The sequence below is a fragment of the Oncorhynchus mykiss genome, chromosome 15 (assembly GCF_013265735.2).
Source record: "Oncorhynchus mykiss isolate Arlee chromosome 15, USDA_OmykA_1.1, whole genome shotgun sequence".
Taxonomy (NCBI): domain Eukaryota; kingdom Metazoa; phylum Chordata; class Actinopteri; order Salmoniformes; family Salmonidae; genus Oncorhynchus; species Oncorhynchus mykiss.
In genome coordinates, this window is record NC_048579.1 from 16436785 (window position 1) to 16461307 (window position 24523).

The following is a 24523-nucleotide window of genomic DNA, read 5'->3' on the forward strand; positions in this document are numbered from 1 at the left end:
CTTTAAACAGCTTGGAAAATTCCAGAAAATGATGTCATGGCTTTAGAAGCTTCTGATAGGCTAATTGACATCATTTGAGTCAATAGGAGGTGTACCTGTGGATGTATTTCAAGGCCTACCTTCAAACTCAGTGCCTCTTTGCTTGACATCATGGGAAACTCAAAATAAATCAGCCCAAGACCTCAGAAAAAAAATTGTAGACCTCCACAGGTTTGGTCATCCTTGGGAGCAATTTCCACACCTGAAGGTACCACGTTCATCTGTACAAACAATAGTACGCAAGTATAAACACGATGGGACCACTCGCCGTCATACCGCTCAGGAAGGAGACACATTCTGTCTCCTAGAGATGAACGTACTTTGGTGAGAAAAGTGCAAATCAATCCCAGAGTAACAGCAAAGGACCTTGTGAAGATGCTGGAGGAAACAGGTACAAAAGTATCTATATCCACAGTAAAATTAGTCCTATATCAACATAACCTGAAAGGCCACTCAGCAAGGAAGAAGCCATTGCTTCAAAACTGCCATAAAAAAGACAGAATACGGTTTGCAACTGCACATGGGGACAAAGATCGTACTTTTTGGAGAAATGTCCTCTGGTCTGATGAAACAAAAATATAACTGTTTGGCCATAATAACCATCATTATGTTTGGAGGAAAAAGGGGGACGCTTACAAGCTGAAGAACACCATCCCAACCGTGAAGCACGGGGGTGGCAGCATCATGTTGTGGGGGTGCTTTGCTGCAGGAGGGCCTGGTGCACTTCACAAAATAGATGGCATCACGAGGCAGGAAAATTATGTGGATATATTGAAGCAAAATCTCAAGACATCAGTCAGGAAGTTAAAGCTTGGTCGCAAATGGGTCTTCCAAATGGACAATGACCACAAACATACTTCTAAAGTTGTGGCAAAATGGCTTAAGGAAAACAATGTCAAGGTATTGGAGTGGCCATCACAAAGCCCTGACCTCAAACCTATAGAACATTTGTGGGCAGAACTGAAAAAGGGTGTGTGAGCAAGGAGGCCAACAAACCTGGCTCAGTTACACCCAACTTACACTCTGTCAGGAGGAATGGGATAAAATTCACCCAACTTATTGTGGGAAGCTTGTGGAAGGCTACCCGAAATGTTTGACCCAAGTTAAACAATTTAAAGGCAATGCTACCAAATACTAATTGAGTGTATGTAAACTTCTGACCCACTGGGAATATGATGAAATAAATAAAAGCTGAAGTAAATCATTCTCTCTACTATTATTCTGACATTTCACATTCTTAAAATAAAGTGGTGATCCTAACTGACCTAAGACAGGGAATTTTTACTAGGATTAAATGTCAGGGACTGTGAAAAACTGAGTTTAAATGTAATTGGCTAAGGTGTATGTAACCTTCTGACTTCAACTGTATGTCCCTGATATCTCTGTCTCTTCTTCATGAGAATGATTTGGGTGTCTGAACTAAATCCTTTGCGTCCGACTCGTTAAAGAAAAAATCTTCATCCAGTTCGAGGTGAGTAATCACTGTTCTGATATCCAGAAGCTCTTTTCGGTCATAACAGACGGTGGCAGAAATGGCAGAAACATTACGTACAAAATAAGTTACAAATAACGTGAAAAAACACACAATAGCAGAATTGGTTAGGCACCCGTAAAACGGCAGCCATCTCCTCCGGGAATTGCCCTGAGGTAATTGCTGATTCCAAATTGAGCAAATAATTTAACTAAGAATATGCCTCTATATGTGACAGGTGTCAGAGCTGTACAATAGGCCATGCATTTGTTTGCAGATACGCCTGTGCTACAACTGTCCACTGGCGTTTCGGCCACAGATTTGCTTGGATAGGTGACAGAAAGTAGTCAATGTCCATGGTGTGTTCCGTTTGATTGCATATGCATGATGTGATGTAATGTGTGATGTCCTTAGAAAGTGGGCCACATTGATACCATATGGCCATAAAGCAGGACCAGGGTTTGTGGTTTAGATAATGGGTAGGCCTGCAGGAAACGCAGGGCCCAGGGCCGAGTGGTCAAGATAAAGGCTACAGCGTTGGTTTAGCAGACATAAGATGCTCACTTCTAAGTTACCTTTTTACAATTAACCTGTAGTAGTAGTAGTAATTGTAGCCTAGTATAGACCTAGGTCTGATTTAGACATCAATAATACAAAGGCACTATTAAATGATCATGAACTAGTAGTATTACATTCCACCATAAATCAGCATTCATATTTTGATCTAGTGAAAAGAAAAGATCACACTCAAGAAAATTCCACAGTCATTCCATATTGAGCAAATCTGAATAGCCTATGTCCTTCAGGGGATAAAGGCTAAACTTGCAGGCTATTCCGTCCCCTTGTCATGTCAATATGATTCATAGGCCTACACTCATCGCAACTTTTTTTTCTATCTATAACCTATCATAAGCTAAAAGGGTTGTTTGGCTGTCCCCATAGGAGAACCCCTTGGAGAACCCAAAAGGGTTATTCAATTGGGAAAGCCAAAGAACCCTGTTGGAACGATTTTTTCTTAGAGTGTATGCTACAATAGATAGGCTACTATAATACACCTATAAACTTTGGCATAATCTGGTCTTGTGTGTAGCAGTGCACTCACTCTTTTGTGACATCAGGCTATGTGGCCAAAGATAAGTTTGAATCGAAGTTTAAAAATCTACCAACAGACTCCTGAAATACAGCGCAGTCAATTCTGATATAGACAACTGCCTAAAATTGTGATCTGACCTTATCAAGGCAGTTGACTTTCTCTGTCGGATAGACAATTTTCCCACAGCGCGCGCACGGCGGGTTCATTTTCAAATATGCGTCTTTATTCCACACGACAATAAATCCAATATATTCGTGCGCAATAGTTGTTCAAAACCTGGCAACAGCTCTGTATCATATCCCGAGGTCAAGTCGGTAAAAATAAAGTAGCGAGTCTCTCTCTGAGTGGTGCGTCTCGCAAGTACGTTCGCACAGTCACTATGCTGTCCTGAGTGGATGCCGCATTAAAATTGCACAGACGTAAACTGTGGCTGCTTGTGTGACACAGCACCTACCACGATCCAAGCTGTTTGATTCAGCAACGAGACGACAGCGCCAAGCCAGGACCACATGATGTTCGTGCATTCGTAAAGAGCGAGAGAGAGCGAGAGAGAGAGAGAGAGAGAGAGAGCAAAATGGGGATGGATGGAGAGAGAAAGACAGAGAGACGGAGAGAGATATCCCTTAGACCAAAATCCCATTCATTTAACATGCCTGCTTCTTTTTGCCTGCTTTTTCGTACATCTGAAAAGCATAGGGGATAAAAAAAACACTGCAAATTAGAATACACCTAAAGACCTAGTCATGATTCAGGCATTTTCACAGATCACATAACCTGTGTAAATGGTTCTCTGCTTTTTTGCAGGGAAATTCATGAACACTTCCATTGTTTAACACCTCCCTAATTTGAAATGCAAACATCCCCGATGAACAGTTATTGTGGTGATGTTGCTTTCAGGGGCAGTTTGGAACACGGTAGTGAGTGTTGCAAACGAGGACAGATTAATTTTACGTGCTATGCACTTCAGCACTCGGCGGTCCCATTCTGTAAGCTTGTGTGGCCTACCACTCCGCGGCTGAGCCGTTGTTGCTCCTAGACATTTCCACTTCACATATAACAGCACTTACAGTTGACCGGGGCTACTCTAGCAAAGGCATACATTTGATGAACTGACGTGTTGGAAAGGTGTCATCCTATGACGGTGGCACGTTGAAAGTCACTAAGCTCTTCAGTAAGGTCATTCTACGGCCAATGTTTGTCTAATCAGATTGCATGCCTGTTTGCTCGATTTTATACACCTGTATAAACGGGTGTGGCTGAAATACCCGAATGCACTAATTTGAAGTGGTGTCCACATACTTTTGTATAGATAGTGTATGAATTATATTGTAAAACTTACATGTAGACCTTTGCATCTGTAATTAAAAAGTTGTTGGTACAGTATGTCATCACTATTGTGTTGAATGATTAATTCCATTCAGTCATTGGATTCAAAAGGCCTATGTAATCACTCAAAGTTTGAATATAAACCAAATTTGACCACATTCACATTTTCTCAGAACACAAATAAATGTGCTTATATTAGTCTATAAGTACATATTTTAGGCTATAAATACATTATGTTATTGCTTTGTTTCCCCTGACCAGGCCCAGATCGGATCAGAAGGAATTTAGGCTACCTGCAGCTGTGGTTGTTATAGGCTGCAGTTGATCAGACTAAGGCACAGATTAATTGTACATGCGTCCACAAATCATGACGCATTTCAATGTATACATTTTTGGGGGTGGCAGGTATAACCTTTCATATAAAACAGCTTGTTGCAACTCCCCAGTGAATTCACTTATATACTATACCAACTTTTTCAGTTCCAATTGGATTTTACCACATATAGGCTGAATGATTTGCAAGGCATTGATAAAATGAAGCCTGACTTGCTGTAATGTTGTAAATTAGGCTTACTGTACTTTTATATTCGTATGAGAGGGGTAGTAGGCCTAACTGTTAATTTTTTATAGGCTAACGTTACTTGATGAAGACATGCTGTTAGCAACATGCTGTTAGTGCTTTTGTCCTAAAGCTAAAATGTAATGAGTGTAGCAGCATACAGACGAGAAAATAAACCCTTTATGTCTGCACATGCTTGTGAATTATTGCATTATTCAAAATCGGCAGGTAGCCTGGCGGTTAAGAGCATTGGGCCAATAACCGAGCAGGTAAGGTGGAAAAATCTGCCGTTCTGCCCTTGAGCAAGGCAGTTGACCCCCAACAACAACAGGAGCCGCAGACATGGACGTTGATTAAGGCAGCCCCATGCTCCTCTCTGATTCAGAAGAAGACACATTTTGGGTTGAATGCATTCAGTTGCGCAACTGACTAGGTATCCCCTTTAATATGGTTTGGTTCAGTTTTTCAAACGTGTAATATGGTTAAAAGCCTTAAGAGTCTATTGACGCACCCATGCGCCAATCTGAGTAACATAATAAAAAAATCTCCATAAAAATACACCAGTTTGGGCCTCCCGGGTGGCTCAGTGGTTAAGGGCGCTGTACTGCAGTGCCAGCTGTGCCATCAGAGACTCTGGGTTCGCGCCTAGGCTCTATCGTAACCGGCCGCGACCGGGAGGTCCGTGGGGCGACGCACAATTGGCCTAGTGTCGTTAGGGAGGGCTTGGCCGGTAGGGATGTCCTTGTCTCATCGCGCACTAGCGACTCCTGTGGCGGGCCGGGCGCAGTGCGTGCTAATCAAGGTTGCCAGGTGCACGGTGTTTCCTCCGACACATTGGTGTGACTGGCTTCCAGGTTGGATGCGCACTGTGTTAAGAAGCAGTAAGGTGGTTGTGTATCGGAGGATGCATGACTTTCAACCTTTGTCTCTCCTGAGCCTGTAGGGGAGTTGTAGCGATGAGACAAGATAGTACTAAAACAATTGGATACCATGAAATTGGGGCGAAAAAGGGGTAAAAAAAATAATAAAAAATATGCCAGTTTAAGCTAGAGATATCCGTTTTGGGGCTACGTCTCAATCCACCTCACCGGCTATGTCTTTGTCTTCCGCGACATCCTGAAAATCGGTCTTTTCACAAAAATCAAATCAAATTTTTGTTTGTCACATACACATGGTTAGCAGATGTTAATGTGAGTGTAGCGAAATGCTTGTGTTTCTAATTCCGACAATGCAGTAATATCCAACGAGTAATCTAACCTAACAATTTCACAACAACTACCTTTACAAGTGTAAAGGAATGAATAAGAATATGTACATAAAAAAATGTATGAATGAGTGATGGTATAGAACGGCATAGGCAAGATGCAGTAGATGGTATAGAGTACAGTACATACATATGAGATCAGTAATGTAGGGTATGTAAACAATATATAAAGTGGCATTGTTTAAAGTGGCTAGTGATACATTACATCAAGATGGCAAGATGCAGTGGATGGTATAGAGTACAGTATATACATATGAGATCAGTAATGTAGGGTATGTAAACAATATATAAAGTAGCATTGTTTAAAGTGGCTAGTGATACATTACATCAAGATGGCAAGATGCAGTAGATGGTATAGAGTACAGTACATACATATGAGATCAGTAATGTAGGGTATGTAAACATTATATAAAGTGGCATTGTTTAAAGTGGCTAGTGATACATTACATCAAGATGGCAAGTTGCAGTAGATGGTATAGAGTACAGTACATACATATGAGATCAGTAATGTAGGGTATGTAAACATTATATGAAGTGGCATTGTTTAAAGTGGCTAGTGATACATTACATCAAGATGGCAAGATGCAGTAGATGGTATAGAGTACAGTATATACATATGAGATCAGTAATGTAGGGTATGTAAACATTTTATTAAGTGCCATTGTTTAAAGTGGCTAGTGATACATTTATTACATCAATTTTTCCAGTGGCTGGAGTTGAGTCAGTATGTTGGCAGCTGCCACTCAATGTTAGTGATGGCTGTTTAACAGTCTGATGGCCTTGAGATAGAAGTTGTTTTTCAGTCTCTCAGGTCCCTGCCTGCCTGTCTGCAGTGTCCGAACAGTTTGGCCTAGAATCTATTATCACGACTCTATGGAAAGGGGAGATTATCATGAACACGACCCCCACAAGTGACACGTCTGAAGGCAACCCATACAAACTAATGGAAGTCTGGAGGTAGTTTGCTTGTGCCAACAAATATAAGGGATTAAATGTGACCAAAAAAACTCAAATATTTCCTGAGCTTTCTTATATCTCCTAGATATAGGACAGACACTTCAAAACCTTATTCCTTATTCTACATTTGTGTACTATTTTTTTTGTTGCCATCTACGAATGTGTTGTTCAGTGCATTTCTATGCGGTAGTAAAGGCCAAATTCATTATTTTATATATCTAATTGATCAGCGGTTGTCAAAGCTGAAATTAGTGCAACAGTCAGGAGTTTAGAGTATACTCAATTTTTGAAATATCACATAGTATAACACGTTATTCTTCCGCATACTAAAATGGACTACTATTTAGGATGCAAGTACGGGTATTCGGACATGTCCAGGGTCTCAATTTACTGTTGAGAGTTAGAATAGTTGAATACACAATGTGTAAGTTCGAAATTTGGTTGTGCATCAGCAGTTTCCCTTGTTTTGCCAGTCACAGCGAGAGAGAGAGAGAGATGGGAAGGAGAGAGACCAGACTAAGCAAATGAAATGCAACACAAGCTTAATTATTTAATTAAAGCACTGTTTAAAGCTGATGGATACGCTACAATTGTTGTCAAAGGCCACTAAAACGAAGTACGTTGTGACTTGTTTATGTTGTGTCAAATACCAAGCATCATATGAACGGTTATCTTTGCATCAATTATCTTCACAATATTTAATTTAAAAAACATTCTCTTTGCAATCTTTTCATTTAAAAATGCTCATAATTCACAATCACAATCATTGTTTCCAACTGAGTGGCGATCGTTAATCTGTAGACCAGCATCACAACTGTATCAGCACAGGCACAACATTTCACATGTTCATTTGAGTAAAGAGAAAGAGACTGGCAGCCTTACATAACACATTCAGTGGGAAGAAGAAGATCAAAGGGTCCCATCCTAGAGTTTTTGTTCATATGATTGCAGGTTAGTCATGAACTATAGCTCCGCCCACATAGCCTGCACAACAACAGCTCTAGAAATCCTGTGTCATACTCTTTTTGGCCAGACAGAATAAGATACATGGGCTGAGGACAACGAGGGCTATGTGCTTGCGGTCTCCACGGAGGACGTATGTAAAGTCATTGAAACCTATTAACCCTCGCAAGGCTGCCGGACCAGACGGCGTCCCTAGCCGCGCCCTCGGAGCATGAGCAGATCAGCAAGTTGTTGTGTTTTCAATCTCTCACTAGCTCAGGCCGTTATCCCCACCTGGTTCAAGATATTGTCACGAACCGGCTCAAAGCCCGTAACAAAGGGAGACAACGTGGAGATAAGGAGTAACAAAATATATATTTATTTAACTAAAGCAACTAAGGAAAATATACAATGATGTGTGTAATCAGTAGTGTAAGTGAGTTTTGCGTGCATGAATGTGATAATGCAGGGTGTTGAAAGGTGCCAAAGCAAACAAACAAAAGGCCACCAAGAACCACAACACAATCTACAAAGGTGTCTGCATGGAGAGAGTCTCCTCCATGAATGTGGAAGAGGTCTATTTATCCTGGGAGACACCTGGCCCAGGTGTTTCCCATGAAGCTGACGACCCTCCCAACTCCGCCCACCGGCATCCTAATAAGGAAACAAGAACAAAGACAGAATACAGCAGACAGAGTGGGAGGGTCGTCACAATATCCACTATCATTCTCGTGCCCAAAAGAGGGAAAGTAACTGAACGACTACCGACCCGTAGCACTCACTTCCGTCACCATGCTGTGGTTCGAGAGGCTAATCAAAAATCACATCATCTCCTCCCTCCCCGACCCTCTCCAATTCACCTTCCGCCCTGACAGATCCACGGAAGATGTAAACACCATTGCAATGCACACTGCCCTCACCCACCTGGACAAAAGGAATGCATATGAACAGGAATGCCTGTTCTCTCCGCTTCTATCACTCAGACACGGGCAGTACAGGAGCATCATGGAAAAAAACGGAAAGAATGGCTAATAGCTTCTACCCCCAGACCATTAAGCTGCTGAATAGGCATTGTTTCATTTATTTCTCTTTGACCTGCACTGTTGGAGCTTTAAAAAGGCCACTGTACCACGAAAATACATTTGCGACCCTGTACATGTTATAAAGAAATTCTACCAACCATCTACACATACTGAGACATAGGGGTGCCGGCTCGGATGCTTTCCCCGGTGAGATTAATGTGTCTTGCTATCGGCGGGCGTCTTTGTCAAACTATCAATATTAAGAGACCCCCCCAAAATTGGACTTTTGTTCAAATTAGAGGAGCTCATGTCTTTAGCTTCCCAGTAGAGGAAGTCATGTCTCTGACTTCCTTTTAATTGGTCTATTGATTGTAACAGGCTGCACTTGTTTCAATTGTTTGGTGAGTGCATTAAGAGGCCAGAACAGAGCAGCAGGATCCAAGGCATGCAAGATGTCAGAAGCAGAACGGTCTACTTAGATTTTTATTTTTTATAGCCAATTTAAAATCAAGACAAAGCAAAAGTCTATCCCTATATTATTTTAAGCCGTCTGTCCCTAAGACTTTAATTTGTAATTTGACTCATCACCACTGGTGTAAAAGTACTTAAGTAAATATAATTTAAAGTACTACTTTAGTAGTTTTTTGGGGGTATCTGTACTTTACTAAGCACACGTGCGTTGTAAATTATGTCCGAATGTTGGAGAATGCCCCTGGCTGTCCTTAATTAACAAATATGAAAAAAAGAAAATGGTGCAGTCTGGTTTGCTTAATATAATACATTTGAAATTATTTATAATTTTACTTTCCATACTTAAGTATATTTTTGCAATTACATTTACCTTTTGTACTTGACTATTTTAAACCAAATACTTTTTGATTTGTTTTACTGGGTGACTTTTACTTTTGTCATTTTCTATTATGGTATATTTAATTTTACTTGGGTACTTTTTCCACCACTGCTCAGCACTCATTACACGGCACTGTAGCCCATGATAGCAATGCCAGTTTCAGAGACGGTAGAGACGATGTTCTCCAGAAATATCACGGATGTGGTGCGCCGCCGAGTGGCTAATAATGGTAAAATCATTGCGCCTGATACAGTGTATACGTCAGTCTTAACGTGTCGTTCAATAGTTAAAATTACAGCATCTTCCTATATTTGTGTCTCGGAAATAGTGTCGTAAAAAATCAGGGAATTAATTTTACTGGTTCAGTCTGTCCTGCTATTAGATTCAACACAATAATGAGGTTTCAGCTTTTTGGGATATCCCATAATGCACTACCAATTTCTACAAAGAACATAACAAATATTTCTCAAAATATTGCATCTATTTCAGCGAGCAATCATCATACTAACTGCAATGGTGGAACACATGTTTTTCGCATAAGGTTTCTACAATTTCACTAACCATGATTAAAAACTAGATTTCTTCATATCTGTATAAATACGTATGGCGCTATAAACAGCAGTTGACTGGTCCGATTGTAGTGGGTACAAACGATTCATAATGTTCAGTCAGTTACGTAGAGTCCACATTTGTGACCCCAACCTGCTCACTACACAACTTGACTAGTCTTTTGGAAAACAGAAGAAGTGTTTCTCGTAACTTGCATATACATATATTTTTATTATCACACATCTTGTAACACTTTCTAGTTGTAACTATGCTCAGAAAGGAATATACAAAAATATTTGCCTGAACTCAATTTAACAAAATATAACTAGCCCAAAAGCAATATATGTCAACCCATCAACTATCCCAACTAACGAAACACAACTCGGATTTCACTAATATATTTTACTGTCCAATGAACTCTTGTTTTATGGGCTCACGAATATTCAAAATAATTCCCAGCGTACAGTTGTGAATGCACATTTCTAAATTACCTGCAGTAAACAGTATTTCACTCAAAGCGTGGATATATTACATTAATACACGATATTCTGCACACTACGTGAGAAATGTACAATCACAAACTATCACCCAAAGCATCGAATCCGTACTACCATATAAATAACTACCATCTTAACAATGTGCAACAAAACCAAAAAGTTTTCCTGGTTGGTCTGAACTCAGTAGAACTTACATTTGATTGGTTCAGTCAGTTTAAGAAATTCTGGTTTCTTCTCTGCACTCTCCCACTGTAGACTTTGGCTACCTTTTTGCTTGGCAAATATTCTTATGTTACCACTATCCAAACACATTAAATAGCATTAGAAAAGCATACAAGATACTGATCGCTGCAGCTGTACACAGCCCATCTCATCCCCATATTTATTTTTCTGCTCTTTTGCGCACCAGTATTTCTACTTGCACATCCTCATCTGCACATAACGTAAACTCACTCACATTTGTACAGAATGGGGTTAGCGTATGTTATATCACTCCTGTGTAAATTGCTAAATTGTAATTACTTTGCCACTATTGGCCTATTTATTGCCTTACCTCATTTGCACACACTGTATATAGATTTTTCTATTGTGTTATTGACTGCGTTTCTTTATACCATGCGTAACTCTGTTGTTTTTGTCGCACTGCTTTTCCTTATCTTGGCCAGGTCGCAGTTGTAAATGAGAACTTGTTTTCAAATGGCCTACCTGGTTAAATAAAATAAATAAAAAACAAGCATTTCCCATTTTCCAGTAATCTCTGTGTGTATGTCTAAGGTCCTTCTGTGTGTCCAGCACCAACTATGTATTCAACCATCTAAAAACAACAATAGTCATATTCAAATTAATCTAGGGATCCAAAAAAGACAAAAATGATTTCCTTTGCAAAATAATCCTGTGGTTATTTAATTTGTTGCACTATCGAACACAACCTAACTGCCGACAAACTATGCCTATGCTATTACAAGATACCATGCATTGTACAGACTGGTAGCACATCTTTTGCAAGGGGTCATTTAAGTGTCCTTATCCTTCAATCTACCTCTATATAACTATATGCAATGACTTGAACACAAATACAAATAACACAAGTGTTCTAACAATAAAATAAAACATGTTTTATTAACAGTACATACAATGCATGAAGGCTGAGCGTGTAGCTACATCTTGAGTGGAATTATTAAACTATGTACAGCAATACAGTAGCAAGATACATAGACAATACATTTAAGGTCTTGAGATTTGTAAGCATATTAAATAAAATACTAAACTATAATATACAAACTTTGTTCGAGGTCTAAGAGTACACCTTTTACATTTTAAAGATGAAATTCATGAGCTTCCACTGAGAATAAGTTATACTTTTGGAAGTGCATGACGGCAGTGTTGATTTACAAGCTTTTCACATGTTTTCATGTAATCTTAAATCAACCACAACTTCTCAAATGAATGGAATGTGTAGTCTAGGATCACCCATCCCTTCTCCTGGAGAGCTACCCTCCGGCAAGCTTTCTCTCCAACCCTTAGCTAGCACATCTGATTCTACTGCTCATTAGCACCTAGATTAGCTGAACGAGGTGTGTTACGATTGGGTTGAATCAAAAGCATACCTACACACTAGCCCTTCAGTAGGAGGGATGGCCAATTTGATCCTGAAGAAAACAAACCTTCCCAGCTGACTTTTGTGTTAGACAACGTTTGTCTTGCTAGGCCACCGCTGGGATGAAGTATTGCAGAGACACGTCTTCATGTAGCAGAATCAAATGAATGATCCTCTTGTGGACAATATCTGGTGGGAATAATAGAATGCTCATCAGTAATCTGCAATCAGTGGATCTTTCTTATGACTCAGTCTTAACAATTGTTTTCCCTCACTCACACAATTCAATTCAGTCAAGGCTCTCTGTCTGTCATCAGATGGCATAGTCCAATCTTCACCGACCCTGGTCCTAAAGAGATACATGGTGTGCACGTCTTGTGTGGAAAATCTGTTACTTTAGGGCTTGAACAAAAGCCTGCATCACCTTGTGGGTCTTTGGGACCAGGGTTGGTGACGTTGAAATTAGAGGAGCTGATTGATTGGTCAATATGGTTAATATTAGTAAAAAGTCCATGAGAGTTGACTCACTGCACATTGCCTTGCTGGGGTTGACCTGCTGGCCCATGAGGAACTGTTGCAGCTTGCGGATGTCCACGCGGGTGTGGGCCATGACCTCAGGGTCCCTGCTCTGACTGCGCCCCTGAGAACCATCGTCACCTGAGGGGGGCCAAGAGAGACGAGACTGAAATTAGTAAAAGCCCTGAGACAGGGTCCAGTTTGTTGCCATGGCTAACATGAGTTTTTTCAAAAAGGTTTTGCTACGGTGTGCCTTAATGCACACGACACAAGTAAAGGGGATGCACCTACCCCAGGGAGGATTACCCAGGTCTTTGAAGTGGGTGGTGACAGACACCAGGTCAGTTTCAATCTTCAGGTTCATCTCTCCATTCAGGTTGGCCTCCATCACCTAGGACAGAGGGCACCGTGACTTTGTATTGAAAGCTAATAATCCAATCTACAAACAGCTCTATTTTACATTACTTTAAAGGACATTACGACATACCGGTGACTTCCAAACAATGTTTTCCTTTATATTTAAAATATTAAAACATACAGTGAAGATATTTTAACAAATATATCATAGTATGTTGGGGTCATGTGTAAAATTATCTGAGCTCATAGTAAACAGTCTCTTACCAGAAAGTTAGAGAGATTCTTCATTCGATCCACAACATTTTTCATAGTTTTCAGTGGAGGCAAATATATGCTCACCTGAAAAGCATTAGATATAGTTATCATTAGAACAAATTAAATAACAGTACACCTGACGTGTTAAACTGGCATTACTTTAGAGGACTTGCCTGGATGCCAGTCTGGTTCTGCTTTAGTCGGCTTCAGCAGAACGAGACTGGGATCCAGGCTAGAGTGGCTCTGGTACTCACGTCAAAGTCTGGCATTCTGGGCTCTTTGAAGTCGTGCCAAAGCCTTCTGGGTATCACGTCCACCGGGATGTCATGGGTGACAACACGACTGACGCTGGAAAGTGTTGGCTAACAAGGAAGAAGAGGGCAGGGAAAGAAAATGACTGAACTTCTGACGTATCCAAACTTCTAGCCAGCCAGCTAGGAGGATGAGCTGCGTCTATGAAGTTTGGTTCCTCTCAAAGTTATTTCCTACCTGGAGAAATTCTTTGCCACTGTTGGGTTCTGAGAATATGAAAATATACTTATTCATGTCACTGATGGAGTGCTGAGGTTTAGAGGGTCTACACCAGAATTTAATGGTTATAGAAGGAAGGTATATAGTGTGTGCAATTAAGCTTTGAATGTGTTGAGTGCAGGGAAGCGATCACATGTGGCAGGCATTGATAAGCGGAGAGAGCCATGGATTAGTGATGGAAAGGGTTTGAGGTCAGGTCAGGTCACCTTAAGGGAGAAATAAAACTTTATGGCCGTATAACTAGTGTCCTGCCTAGCAGTAAAGAACAATGTTTGTACAGATGAGGTTAAACGGTTAAATATCAGTGCTTGTGTGAAAATGTTTTTGTCTAATACAGCTGTATTGATCCTCTGGGAAGAATAAACTTGGTTAAGCTTTCATAATGTCCGTTGAGTGTTTTACTCTGAGAATTAGAACCTAACACCACAAACATCTTGCTTTTAGGGGGGTTAAGACAGTTTCATTTATAGGTGTTAAACATAACCCCGTTTGTTAGAAAAGTGTTACATACTGACTGACTGCTTGACATGTCAAAGATCATAATCAACACAGCCCAGTGAGTGTTGACAGTTTTCCCTTGAAGCAGACACATTGGATATAATTGCTGTAGCTCTTACCAGTTCTGCAACGAGAGTGAGACAAGGACAGTGCTTCTTGGTCAGTTTGATCTTCACACACTTGGCATTCTGAGAGGTTCTCAGAGCCCTGGAAAGGTTTTCGGGGGTTACCTCTAGGCAGATCTCATTAGCGTCAGGCGCCACACCTTCCAGCTGATACTCATCAAAGAAGTTGGCCTGGTCAAATACAACACAAATAGAGAATGGCTTGTTGGATAAGTATAGAGCAGACACCAGTGAACACAAGAGTCTCTTACAAGCCAGAATATTGAATAAAATTATATTTAGAGTTACTTTACAGGTTGTCCATGCTGTTAGTTTTGCTGTTAGGAGGTGGAGATGGGGTATCCACAGGAAAGTGTTAACCTGACTTTTTGCGTCGCCAGTAGGTTCTGTGGTTTGAATTTGCAATCTTCTGACACATTGCACATCATGCACAATATGTAAACAATAGCCGAATGTAACCGAACGTAGTTGACCAAAGCACGTTTCCTCGCAATCAGCTGGAAGTGGTTGTGAAATTTGCCAGCTAATTGCGTGGGACAATGTTCTGTCTGTGGTTTGGTTACGCTCAGCCATATCGTGCAAGTGTTTGTCGCGTGCGATAAACCGATTACAGACCAGCAGGTTGAGAACGCTTCCCTGTGGATATTTTGTCCCAGATTACCTCCAACATAAGGACAAAATCGGCAGACAACCGGTCAAGTGAGTTAAAATGAAGTTATCACCATTTCAACATTCTGACTTGTAATGATTGGAGCTTTGTTCAAGACTATCCTACCAACGGGATATTAAAACTAATATCTTATGTTTCACCGAGTTGAGGCACCTAAAACCCTCACAAACTTTTACAGATGCACAATTGAGAGCATCCTGTTGGGCTGCATCACCACTTGGTACGGTAACTGCACCTTCTGCAACCGCAGGACCCTGCAGAGGGTGGTGCGTTCTGCCCAACGCATCACCGGGGGCAAACTACCTGCTCTCCAGGACACCTACAGCGACCGCTGTCGCAGGAGGGCTAAAAAGATCCCGAGCCACTGCATGTTCACCATGCTATTATCCAGAAGGCGAGGTTAGTACAGGCGCATCAAAGCTTGGACTGAGAAACCTTGGACTGAAAAACAGCTTCTATCTCAAGGCCATCAGACTGTTAAATAGCCACCACAAGCACATAGAGGATGCTGCCTATATACATAGACTTGAAATCACTGGCCACTTAAATGGAACACGAGTCACTTTAATAATGTTTACATACCTTGCATTACTCATCTCATGTTTATACTGTATTCTATAATATTCTACTGTATCTTAGTCTATGCCACTCTGACATTGCTCATCCACATTTGTATATATTCTTAATCCCATTCCTTATTTAGATTTGTGCGTATTGGGTATATGTTGGTAAATTGCTAGATATTACTTGTTAGATATTATTGCACTGCCGGAGATAGAAACACAAGCATTTCGCTACACCCGCAAAAACATCTGCTAAACACGTGTATGTGACCAATACAATTTGATTTGATATGAACGACATGGATAATATACAGTTGGCTGGGTATTCTGTGCATCGGCAAGACAGAACAGCTGCCTCTGATAAGACAAGGGGTGGTGGTCTGTTGGTCAATAAAAGCTGGTGCGTAAAATCTAATATTAAGGAACTCAAGGTTTTGCTCGCCTCATGATAAGCTGTAGACCACACTAAGAGAGTTTCCATCTATATTTTTCAGAGCTGTGTATTTACCACCACAAACCGATGCTGGCACTAAGACTGCACCCAACGAGCTGTATAAGTTCATTAGCAAACAAGAAAATACTCATCCAGTGGCGGCGCTCCTAGTTGCAAGGGACATTTAGGCATGTATTCAGAGCATACGCTGACCAACTGGCAAGTGTCTACACTGACATTTTCAACCTGTCCCTGTGCCCAAAAACACCAAGGTAACCTGCCTAAATGACTACCGACCTGTAGCACTCACATCTGTAACCATGAAGTGGTTTGAAAGGCTGGTCATGGCTCACATCAACACCATCATCACAGATACTCTAGACCCACTACAATTCGCAAACCGCCCCGACAGATCCACAGATGACGCAACCTCTATTGCACTCCACACTAGAGGTCGACCAATTAATCGGAATGGCCGATTAATTGGGGCCGAGTTCAAGTTTTCATAACAATCGGATATCGGTAATTTTGGACGCCGATTTTGCCCATTTTTTTTTTTACAACTTTATTTAACGAGGCAAGTCAGTTAAGAACACATTCTTATTTTCAATGACGGCCTTGGAACGGTGGGTTAACTGCCTTGTTCAGGGGCAGAACACCAGATTTTTACCTTGTCAAAAATACAGATTTCCGATGAAAACTTGAAATCGGCCCCAATTAAAATCGGCCATTCCGATTAATCATTCGACCTCTAATAAGAACATCCAATAGTCAAAGGTATATGAAATACAAATCGTATAGAGAGAAATAGTCCTATAATTCCTATAATAACTACAACCTAAAACTTCTTCCCTGGGAATATTGAAGACTCATGTTAAAAGGAACCACCAGCTTTCATATGTTCTCATGTTTTGAGCAAGGAACTTAAACGTTAGCTTTCTTACATGGCACATATTGCACTTTTACTTTCTTCTCCAACACTTTGTTTTTGCATTACTTGAACCAAATTGAACATGTTTCATTTATTTGAGGCTAAATTGATTTTATTGATGTATTATATTAAGTTAAAATAAGTGTTCATTCAGTATTGTTGTAATTGTCATCATTACAAATTAAAAATGGAAAAATTGTCCGATTAATCGGTATCGGCTTTTTATGGTCCTCAAATAATCGGTATCGGCTTTGAAAAATCATAGACAGTCGACCTCTACTCCACACTGCCCTTTCCCACCTGGACAAAAATAACAGTACCAGTCAAAAGTTTGGACAAACCTACTCAATCAAGGGTTTTTCTTTAGTTGTATTATTTTCTACATTGTAGAATAATAGTGAAAACATCAAAACTATTAAATAACACATATGGAATGATGTAGTATCTGGTAGTGTTAACAAATCAAATTATATTTTAGATTCTTCAAAGTAGCCACCCTTTGCCTTGATGACAGGTTTGCACACTCTTGGCATTCTCTCAACCTGCTTCATGAGGAATGCTTTTCTAACAGGCTTGAAGGAGTTCCCACATGTGCTGAGCACCTTTTGGCTGCTATTACTTCACTCTGCGGTCCAACTCATCCCAAACCATTTCAATTGGGTTGAGGTCGGGTGATTGTGGAGGCCAGGTTGTGGCGAAATCTGCACGGAGCCTTCACCGTGCACTGCCACTTTAAGAGCGCATGAGCAGTAAGGAAGGAGAAGATGAAGAGAGCTCATTCAGCTCTTTGGGGAGGAGCTCTTTGATGGCGCAACAGTTTGATTGTGTGTGTGCTGTGCTGCAGAAGTTGTGTTTGTTTTCAGCGTGTGTAGTTTATAGAGTGTTTAACTCAATCATCGGTGTAGTCGCGCTAGGTCGTGGTTGTTTTCATTTGGGACCACGCCCGTTATGGATCGCATGGATTAGTAGCAACATTGTTGCGAAGCTTTAACATACAAACCAACAAGCCATCGGACAGCCAGACAGTACACCTGCACGCCTGAAGACCACAGCTAAGATCTCTCTTGTTCTCTTTTTCTCTTCCCTCTATCGTTCCAGTGCTTTACCCTGAAACAGACTCTCTATTTTTCCAATGCACTTCCCATTGAAGTTCATTAGAGCTGGACTATTATTGCCCTGCCAGAAGTATTTGGACATTTTAGTTAAAAGGGAGGTTGCTTGCAAGTTGTGTATTGTTATGTGAACTGTATTGAGGTGTACTAATGACATGTGGCCGAGAAGACTGTGGACATTTTTAAGGCCTTTGTTGTGTCGATGAACACCCCCCACATTCATACCCTCTGCACTCATCCACTAGAAAATAATACAGAGTACTGAACCTTTCTATTCTCATAGCTTCTACAGACTGTAAATTAAAGATAAACATAATAATTATATTATTGATCGATTGACTATGACTTTTCAAATCACCCAGTATTGCTATCTGCAGCGTTAGTTCTAGGTAAATGTTGCAGTTCTTCAGCCATTCCTGGACCTGTGACCAAAAACGAGCTACACATGGACAGTATCAAAATAAATGATCTAATGACGGCCTCCTCGCAGCAAAATCTGCAGAGCTGGGAAGATTGTATCCCTCATAAATATAACATTCTATTGGTTGCAAGAATTTTGTATAATAATTTAATATGAAAAATCTGAAGTTTTGAGTCCGGCGTTGTTTTGCGTGTCAATTCATAAACCATGTGCTATGGAATCGGTACATCGAAAATCTCTTCCAACTATTTTGCAATTTATATGGACAGCTGTCAATTTTTTGGACCTGAAATGAAATTGGTACATATTTTTATTTATCACAATTTTCTTTAACAATTTTTGGTCTTTAATGCAGGTCCGACAGACAAGTTCCTTACTTTTTCCCCCTTCCACTTGTCTCGTCCATTTTTGTGGTAATGCTGTAATTAGTTTTAATTTTGGGTAGAGCAGACATTTCCATATATCTGTGTTAGCTGCATGTGTGACATAATTCCACCAGTCATATTTATGATATAATTTACAGAGATATTACCTTTCTTAAAACTTATTGAAAAATATATTTTTTAATCAATTTGCATATTCGAGTTTAACCACAATATTTGTTGTATTATTTGTTCTGTCTTTTCAGGTAGATTAAACTGAAATTGTAACCAACTTTCTAAGGGTTGTTTAAAAAATAACAATATTTTGGAGATGATTTAATTTTAAAATAACCGAAAGTGAGCAGTTGTAATCTGAATAACGGAAAAAAGGCAATTTTTGAACATGGTTGAAATTCTTAGTAATTTACTAGAGAACCATTTCAGATTTAAGTATAACTTTTGTATGACCGATGCCTTTAGTGAGAGGTCTAATGCTTTAATAATTTCTGCCCTCATATTCGTTATATAAAAAGGCCATTTTAATTTTGTCTGGCTTGTCATTCCAAATAAAATTGAATATTTTGGGTTCATATTATTTAAAAATAATTTCACTAGGTGTAGGCAAAACCATAAGCAAATAGGTAAACTGTGATATGACTAAAGATTTGATCAGGGTGTTTTTCCCCACAAATAGACAGGTATTTTCCTTTCCATGGTAGCAAGACCTTATCTATTTTTTGCTAACTTTCTATTAAAATGTATTGAGTGAGATCATTTCTTTCTTTCGCGATATGTAAACCGAGTATATCCACATCCCCATCAGACCATTTTATTGGTAAACTACACGGTAATGTAAAAGTTGCATTTTTTGGTGATCTAATACGTAATATAGTACACATCATAATTTGGTTTTAATCCAGAGAGGTTAGAAAAAGTAGATCATAGACCCTCTGAGGCTGTGGAGGGATTCTAATGGTGGTTTTAAAATAAAGCATGAATCATCAGCGTACAATGACACCTTTGTTTTTAAGCCACGGATTTCAAATCCCTAAATATTATTGTTGGATCTAATTTTAAAAGCTAACATTTCAATGGCAATAATAAATAGACATGCCGATAGTGGACAACCTTGTTTTACTCCTCTTGACAGTTTAAAACTTTGAGATGTAGCCATTATTTACTATTTTACACCTAGGGTTACTATACATAACTTTAACCCATTTTTTTTTAGAGATTCTACAAAATTGAAATATTCCAGGCATGTATATTTAAACTCCAGTCGTACTTTATCAAAAGCCTATTCAAAATCAGCTATGAAAACCAGGCCAGGTTTCCCCGATGTTTCATAATATTCTATTGTTTACCGTACTTGTCTTATTTTACCTCCAATGTATCATACATGTCTGATTCGGATGAATAATATCTGACAATGCCTTTTTAATTCTATTCGCCAAGCACTTAGCTAGAATTGTTGCATCACAACACTGATGTGTAATAGGCCTCCAATTTTTTTTATGGACTGGATCTTTATACAGTGCCTTGCGAATGTATTCGGCCCCCTTGAACTTTGCGACCTTTTGCCACATTTCAGGCTTCAAACATAAAGATATAAAACTGTATTTTTTTGTGAAGAATCAACAACAAGTGGGACACAATCATGAAGTGGAACGACATTTATTGGATATTTCAAACTTTTTTAACAAATCAAAAACTGAAAAATTGGGCGTGCAAAATTATTCAGCCCCCTTAAGTTAATACTTTGTAGCGCCACCTTTTGCTGCGATTACAGCTGTAAGCCACTTGGGGTATGTCTATCAGTTTTGCACATCGAGAGACTGACATTTTTTCCCATTCCTCCTTGCAAAACAGCTCGAGCTCAGTGAGGTTGGATGGAGAGCATTTGTGAACAGCAGTTTTCAGTTCTTTCCACAGATTCTCGATTGGATTCAGGTCTGGACTTTGACTTGGCCATTCTAACACCTGGATATGTTTATTTTTGAACCATTCCATTGTAGATTTTGCTTTGTGTTTTGGATCATTGTCTTGTTGGAAGACAAATCTCCGTCCCAGTCTCAGGTCTTTTGCAGACTCCATCAGGTTTTCTTCCAGAATGGTCCTGTATTTGGCTCCATCCATCTTCCCATCAATTTTAACCATCTTCCCTGTCCCTGCTGAAAAAAAGCAGGCCCAAACCATGATGCTGTCACCACCATGTTTGACAGTGGGGATGGTGTGTTGCTTTTACGCCAAACATGACGTTTTGCATTGTTGCCAAAAAGTTCAATTTTGGTTTCATCAGACCAGAGCACCTTCTTCCACATGTTTGGTGTGTCTCCCAGGTGGCTTGTGGCAAACTTTAAACGACACTTTTTATGGATATCTTTAAGAAATGGCTTTCTTCTTGCCACTCTTCCATAAAGGCCAGATTTGTGCAATATACGACTGATTGTTGTCCTATGGACAGAGTCTCCCACCTCAGCTGTATATCTCTGCAGTTCATCCAGAGTGATCATGGGCCTCTTGGCTGCATCTCTGATCAGTCTTCTCCTTGTATGAGCTGAAAGTTTAGAGGGACGGCCAGGTCTTGGTAGATTTGCAGTGGTCTGATACTCCTTCCATTTCAATATTATCGCTTGCACAGTGCTCCTTGGGATGTTTAAAGCTTGGGAAATATTTTTGTATCCAAATCTGGCTTTAAACTTCTTCACAACAGTATCTCGGACTTGCCTGGTGTGTTCCTTGTTCTTTATGATGCTCTCTGCGCTTTTAACGAACCTCTGAGACTATCACAGTGCAGGTGCATTTATACGGAGACTTGATTACACACAGGTGGATTGTATTTATCATCATTAGTCATTTAGGTCAACATTGGATCATTCAGAGATCCTCACTGAACTTCTGGAGAGAGTTTGCTGCACTGAAAGTAAAGGGGCTGAATAATTTTGCACGCCCAATTTTTCAGTGTTTGATTTGTTAAAAAAGTTTGAAATATCCAATAAATCTCGTTGCACTTCATGATTGTGTCCCACTTGTTGTTGATTCTTCACAAAAAAATACAGTTTTATATCTTTATGTTTGAAGCCTGAAATGTGGCAAAAGGTCCCAAAGTTCAAAGGGGCCGAATACTTTCCCAAGGCACTGTACATGTTAGAGAAGAGACTAAGTATTTCACTTTCGGAAAATAGTTTTTTTTCCATATAATGGAAACAGACAGACTGACCTCTCCCTGGAGTTTCTGTTCTGCTCCATTCACATGACAAATTTAAAATAATGGGCAACAGTGTGCAATTCATAATCCATAGGCCTACATATAATATTGAGTATTAAAAACATAATTGTCTGAGCTATCGAAGTACAACTCATTGGTAGAAATAGACATATTGTATTGAATGGGCATGTACCTGAGATAATTCACACCACATGCCGACTCCTCCGCTGGCTACCTTACCAGACAGTACAAAATATAGGTTGTTTGGAGTAAGTCGCAGGATGCATGTCTTCGTTAGTTTAGAGATGGTATTCACCACACCTGATGGGGAGAAGTTAAATGTAAAATGGTTCAGGGTTCAATTGATAAACATGCACTCTCTCAAGTCGCGAGGTCATCTTCCAAATATCGTCTCGTGGAGCAAAGGATTTTTTCCCCCGCTGCATTTAACTAACGTTAACCCTTTCCCCAACCTGAACACAATTACCCTTACCTGCTACGTTAATTCACCTAACCTACTGCGTAAGTGTTCTATCACGAAAAGTCCATTCTGACAAAGGCCGTATTCCATATAACCAAAACCGAGTCAGAGAAGTTTGATCATGGTATATCCTCTTTGGCAAACGTTGTGTTCTATCAGTCACAGTTAGAACGATGAGGTTTAACGTTAGTTATACAAATCTTTGTATCAGCGTCTTTGGGCTAGTTTAGTAAACAGCCAACTTCTTTGCAGACAGCACCCGCACCAACCATATATTTTCTCTTGCAAGTGAAATACGCTTGCTAGCAAGTAACAGTAGTTGGTATAATTGTTCAACTTTATGTGAAGCCTAGAGAAGGACTTTGGTCAAATTGTTAGTCTAGCTGCTAACGTTATTAGCTAGCTAGCAATGAATGCTTAATACTAGCTAGCTACACAAGAGCAACATTATAGTATTAACGTTAGACTTACGTGTGAAATGGTTAAGACAACCAACATCAATCATTTTTGCTCGGAACTTCATGATCAATTTTATTTTCACTGACAAAAATCAAATATTTTCTTTAGGGAGTAGCTTAGAGCAAAAAGCGTTGTTGTGGCGTTCAATTTGGCCCGCGCGCCATTGACACAGCCCTGTTATACTTTCCCTGGGAAACAAGTGTTTTTCCTTTTCAGTTCCTATTTCATTCGTTTCTTCTTCTTCGATGAGGTTTAACGGCGGTTGGCATCCAATAAATGCTGCACTACTGCCATCAACTAGACTGGAGTGTAAGTCCCTTATACTTTGATTGGAAAAAAACCCCACCTCCCTACTCCACTAAATCTATCTAGTTATATCTCAGGCCAACAGCCTGAAAGGACGGGACACCACCACTCAACACACAATGTAACTCTTCTGACGTCAAATCTCGTACACCAAAATACTTCTCTGCAGCTAACACCACAACCTACATTTTCTATGATTTGCAGTACAGTTGATTGCTGTAAACACTAAAAATCCAAACTTACTGAAGCATAAATCACTTGTTGGCCTATCCCTCTGTACTGGTTCAGATCTACTACTCACACCACTCCTCTCAGGATCCCTCCCCCTTCACCCATCTTCCTCTACTTCTTAACTACCTCAGCATATGACAACTTCTGCACTACTCTAACCCTGGTAACCTCAAATTGCCTCTCATCAGACATTTCTGATCCCCAGCCCCATGAGCACCCCTACAATTAGCACATACCGCTTCTTTCCCCAATGCTACACATACAGTTGAAGTCGGAAGTTTACATACACCTTAGCCAAATACATTTAAACTCAGTTTTTCACAATTCCTGAAACTTAATCATAGTAAACATTCCCTGTCTTAGGTCAGTTAGGATCAGCACTTTATTTTAAGAATGTGAAATGTCAGAATTATAGTAAAGAGAATGATTTATTTAAGCTTTTATTTCCTTCATCATATTCGCAGTGGGTCAGAAGTTCACATACACTCAATTACTAGTTGATAGCATTGCCTTTAAATTGTTTAACTTGGGTCAAACAATTTGGGTAGCCTTCCACAAGCTTCCCATAATAAGTTGGGTGAATTTTGGCGCATTCTTCCTGACAGAGCTGGTGTAACTGAGTCAGGTTTGTAGGCCTCCTTGCTCACATACACTTTTTCAGTTCTGCCCGCAAATTTTCTATAGGGTTGAGGTTAGGGCTTAGTGATGGCCACTCCAATACCTTGACTTTGTTGTCCTTAAGCCATTTTGCCACAACTTTGGAAGTATGCTTGTGGTCATTGTCCATTTGGGAAGACCCATTTGCGACCAAGCTTTAACTTCCTGACTGATGTCTTGAGATGTTGCTTCAATATATTCACATAATTGTCTTTCTTTATGATGCCATCTATTTTGCGAA

General features: G+C 40.0%; 2 protein-coding genes across 5 annotated transcripts in view; both read right to left on the minus strand.

Annotated features, from left to right (window-relative positions):
* LOC110489705 (LIM zinc-binding domain-containing Nebulette) overlaps positions 1-3133 on the minus strand; it is a 110973-nt gene extending 107840 nt beyond the window's left edge. For 2 of the 3 annotated variants that reach the window (XM_021562487.2, XM_021562483.2), the window contains exon 1: positions 2741-3057. In XM_021562487.2, the coding sequence (XP_021418162.1) occupies positions 2741-2809 (69 nt within the window). In that variant the 5' untranslated portion in view covers positions 2810-3057. Of the gene's footprint in view, positions 1-2740 lie in introns of all 3 variants that reach the window. The other variant, XM_036943903.1, reaches the window with a different exon arrangement.
* An 8527-nt stretch (positions 3134-11660) lies between these two features.
* Positions 11661-23285, minus strand: hus1 (HUS1 checkpoint clamp component). Of its 2 annotated transcripts, NM_001160574.1 has the most exon segments (8): positions 11665-12355; positions 12695-12823; positions 12974-13073; positions 13304-13378; positions 13549-13656; positions 14443-14619; positions 22342-22469; positions 23101-23277. In NM_001160574.1, coding segments are annotated over 8 exon segments (852 nt in total). In that variant the 5' UTR covers positions 23153-23277; the 3' UTR covers positions 11665-12272.
* Positions 23286-24523: the final 1238 nt, after the last annotated feature.

Excerpts from the sequence above, each read along its gene's own strand:
- hus1 (XM_021562200.2), bottom strand. The coding sequence starts at position 23,127 with ATGTTGGTTGTCTTAACCATTTCACAC. Across the intron at positions 14,620-23,100 it reads TTGTCTTAACCATTTCACAC|GCCAACTTCTTTGATGAGTA; the intron begins GTAAGTCTAACG and ends GTATTTGACCAG. Across the intron at positions 13,657-14,442 it reads TCACTCTCGTTGCAGAACTG|CCAACACTTTCCAGCGTCAG; the intron begins GTAAGAGCTACA and ends CTTCCTTGTTAG.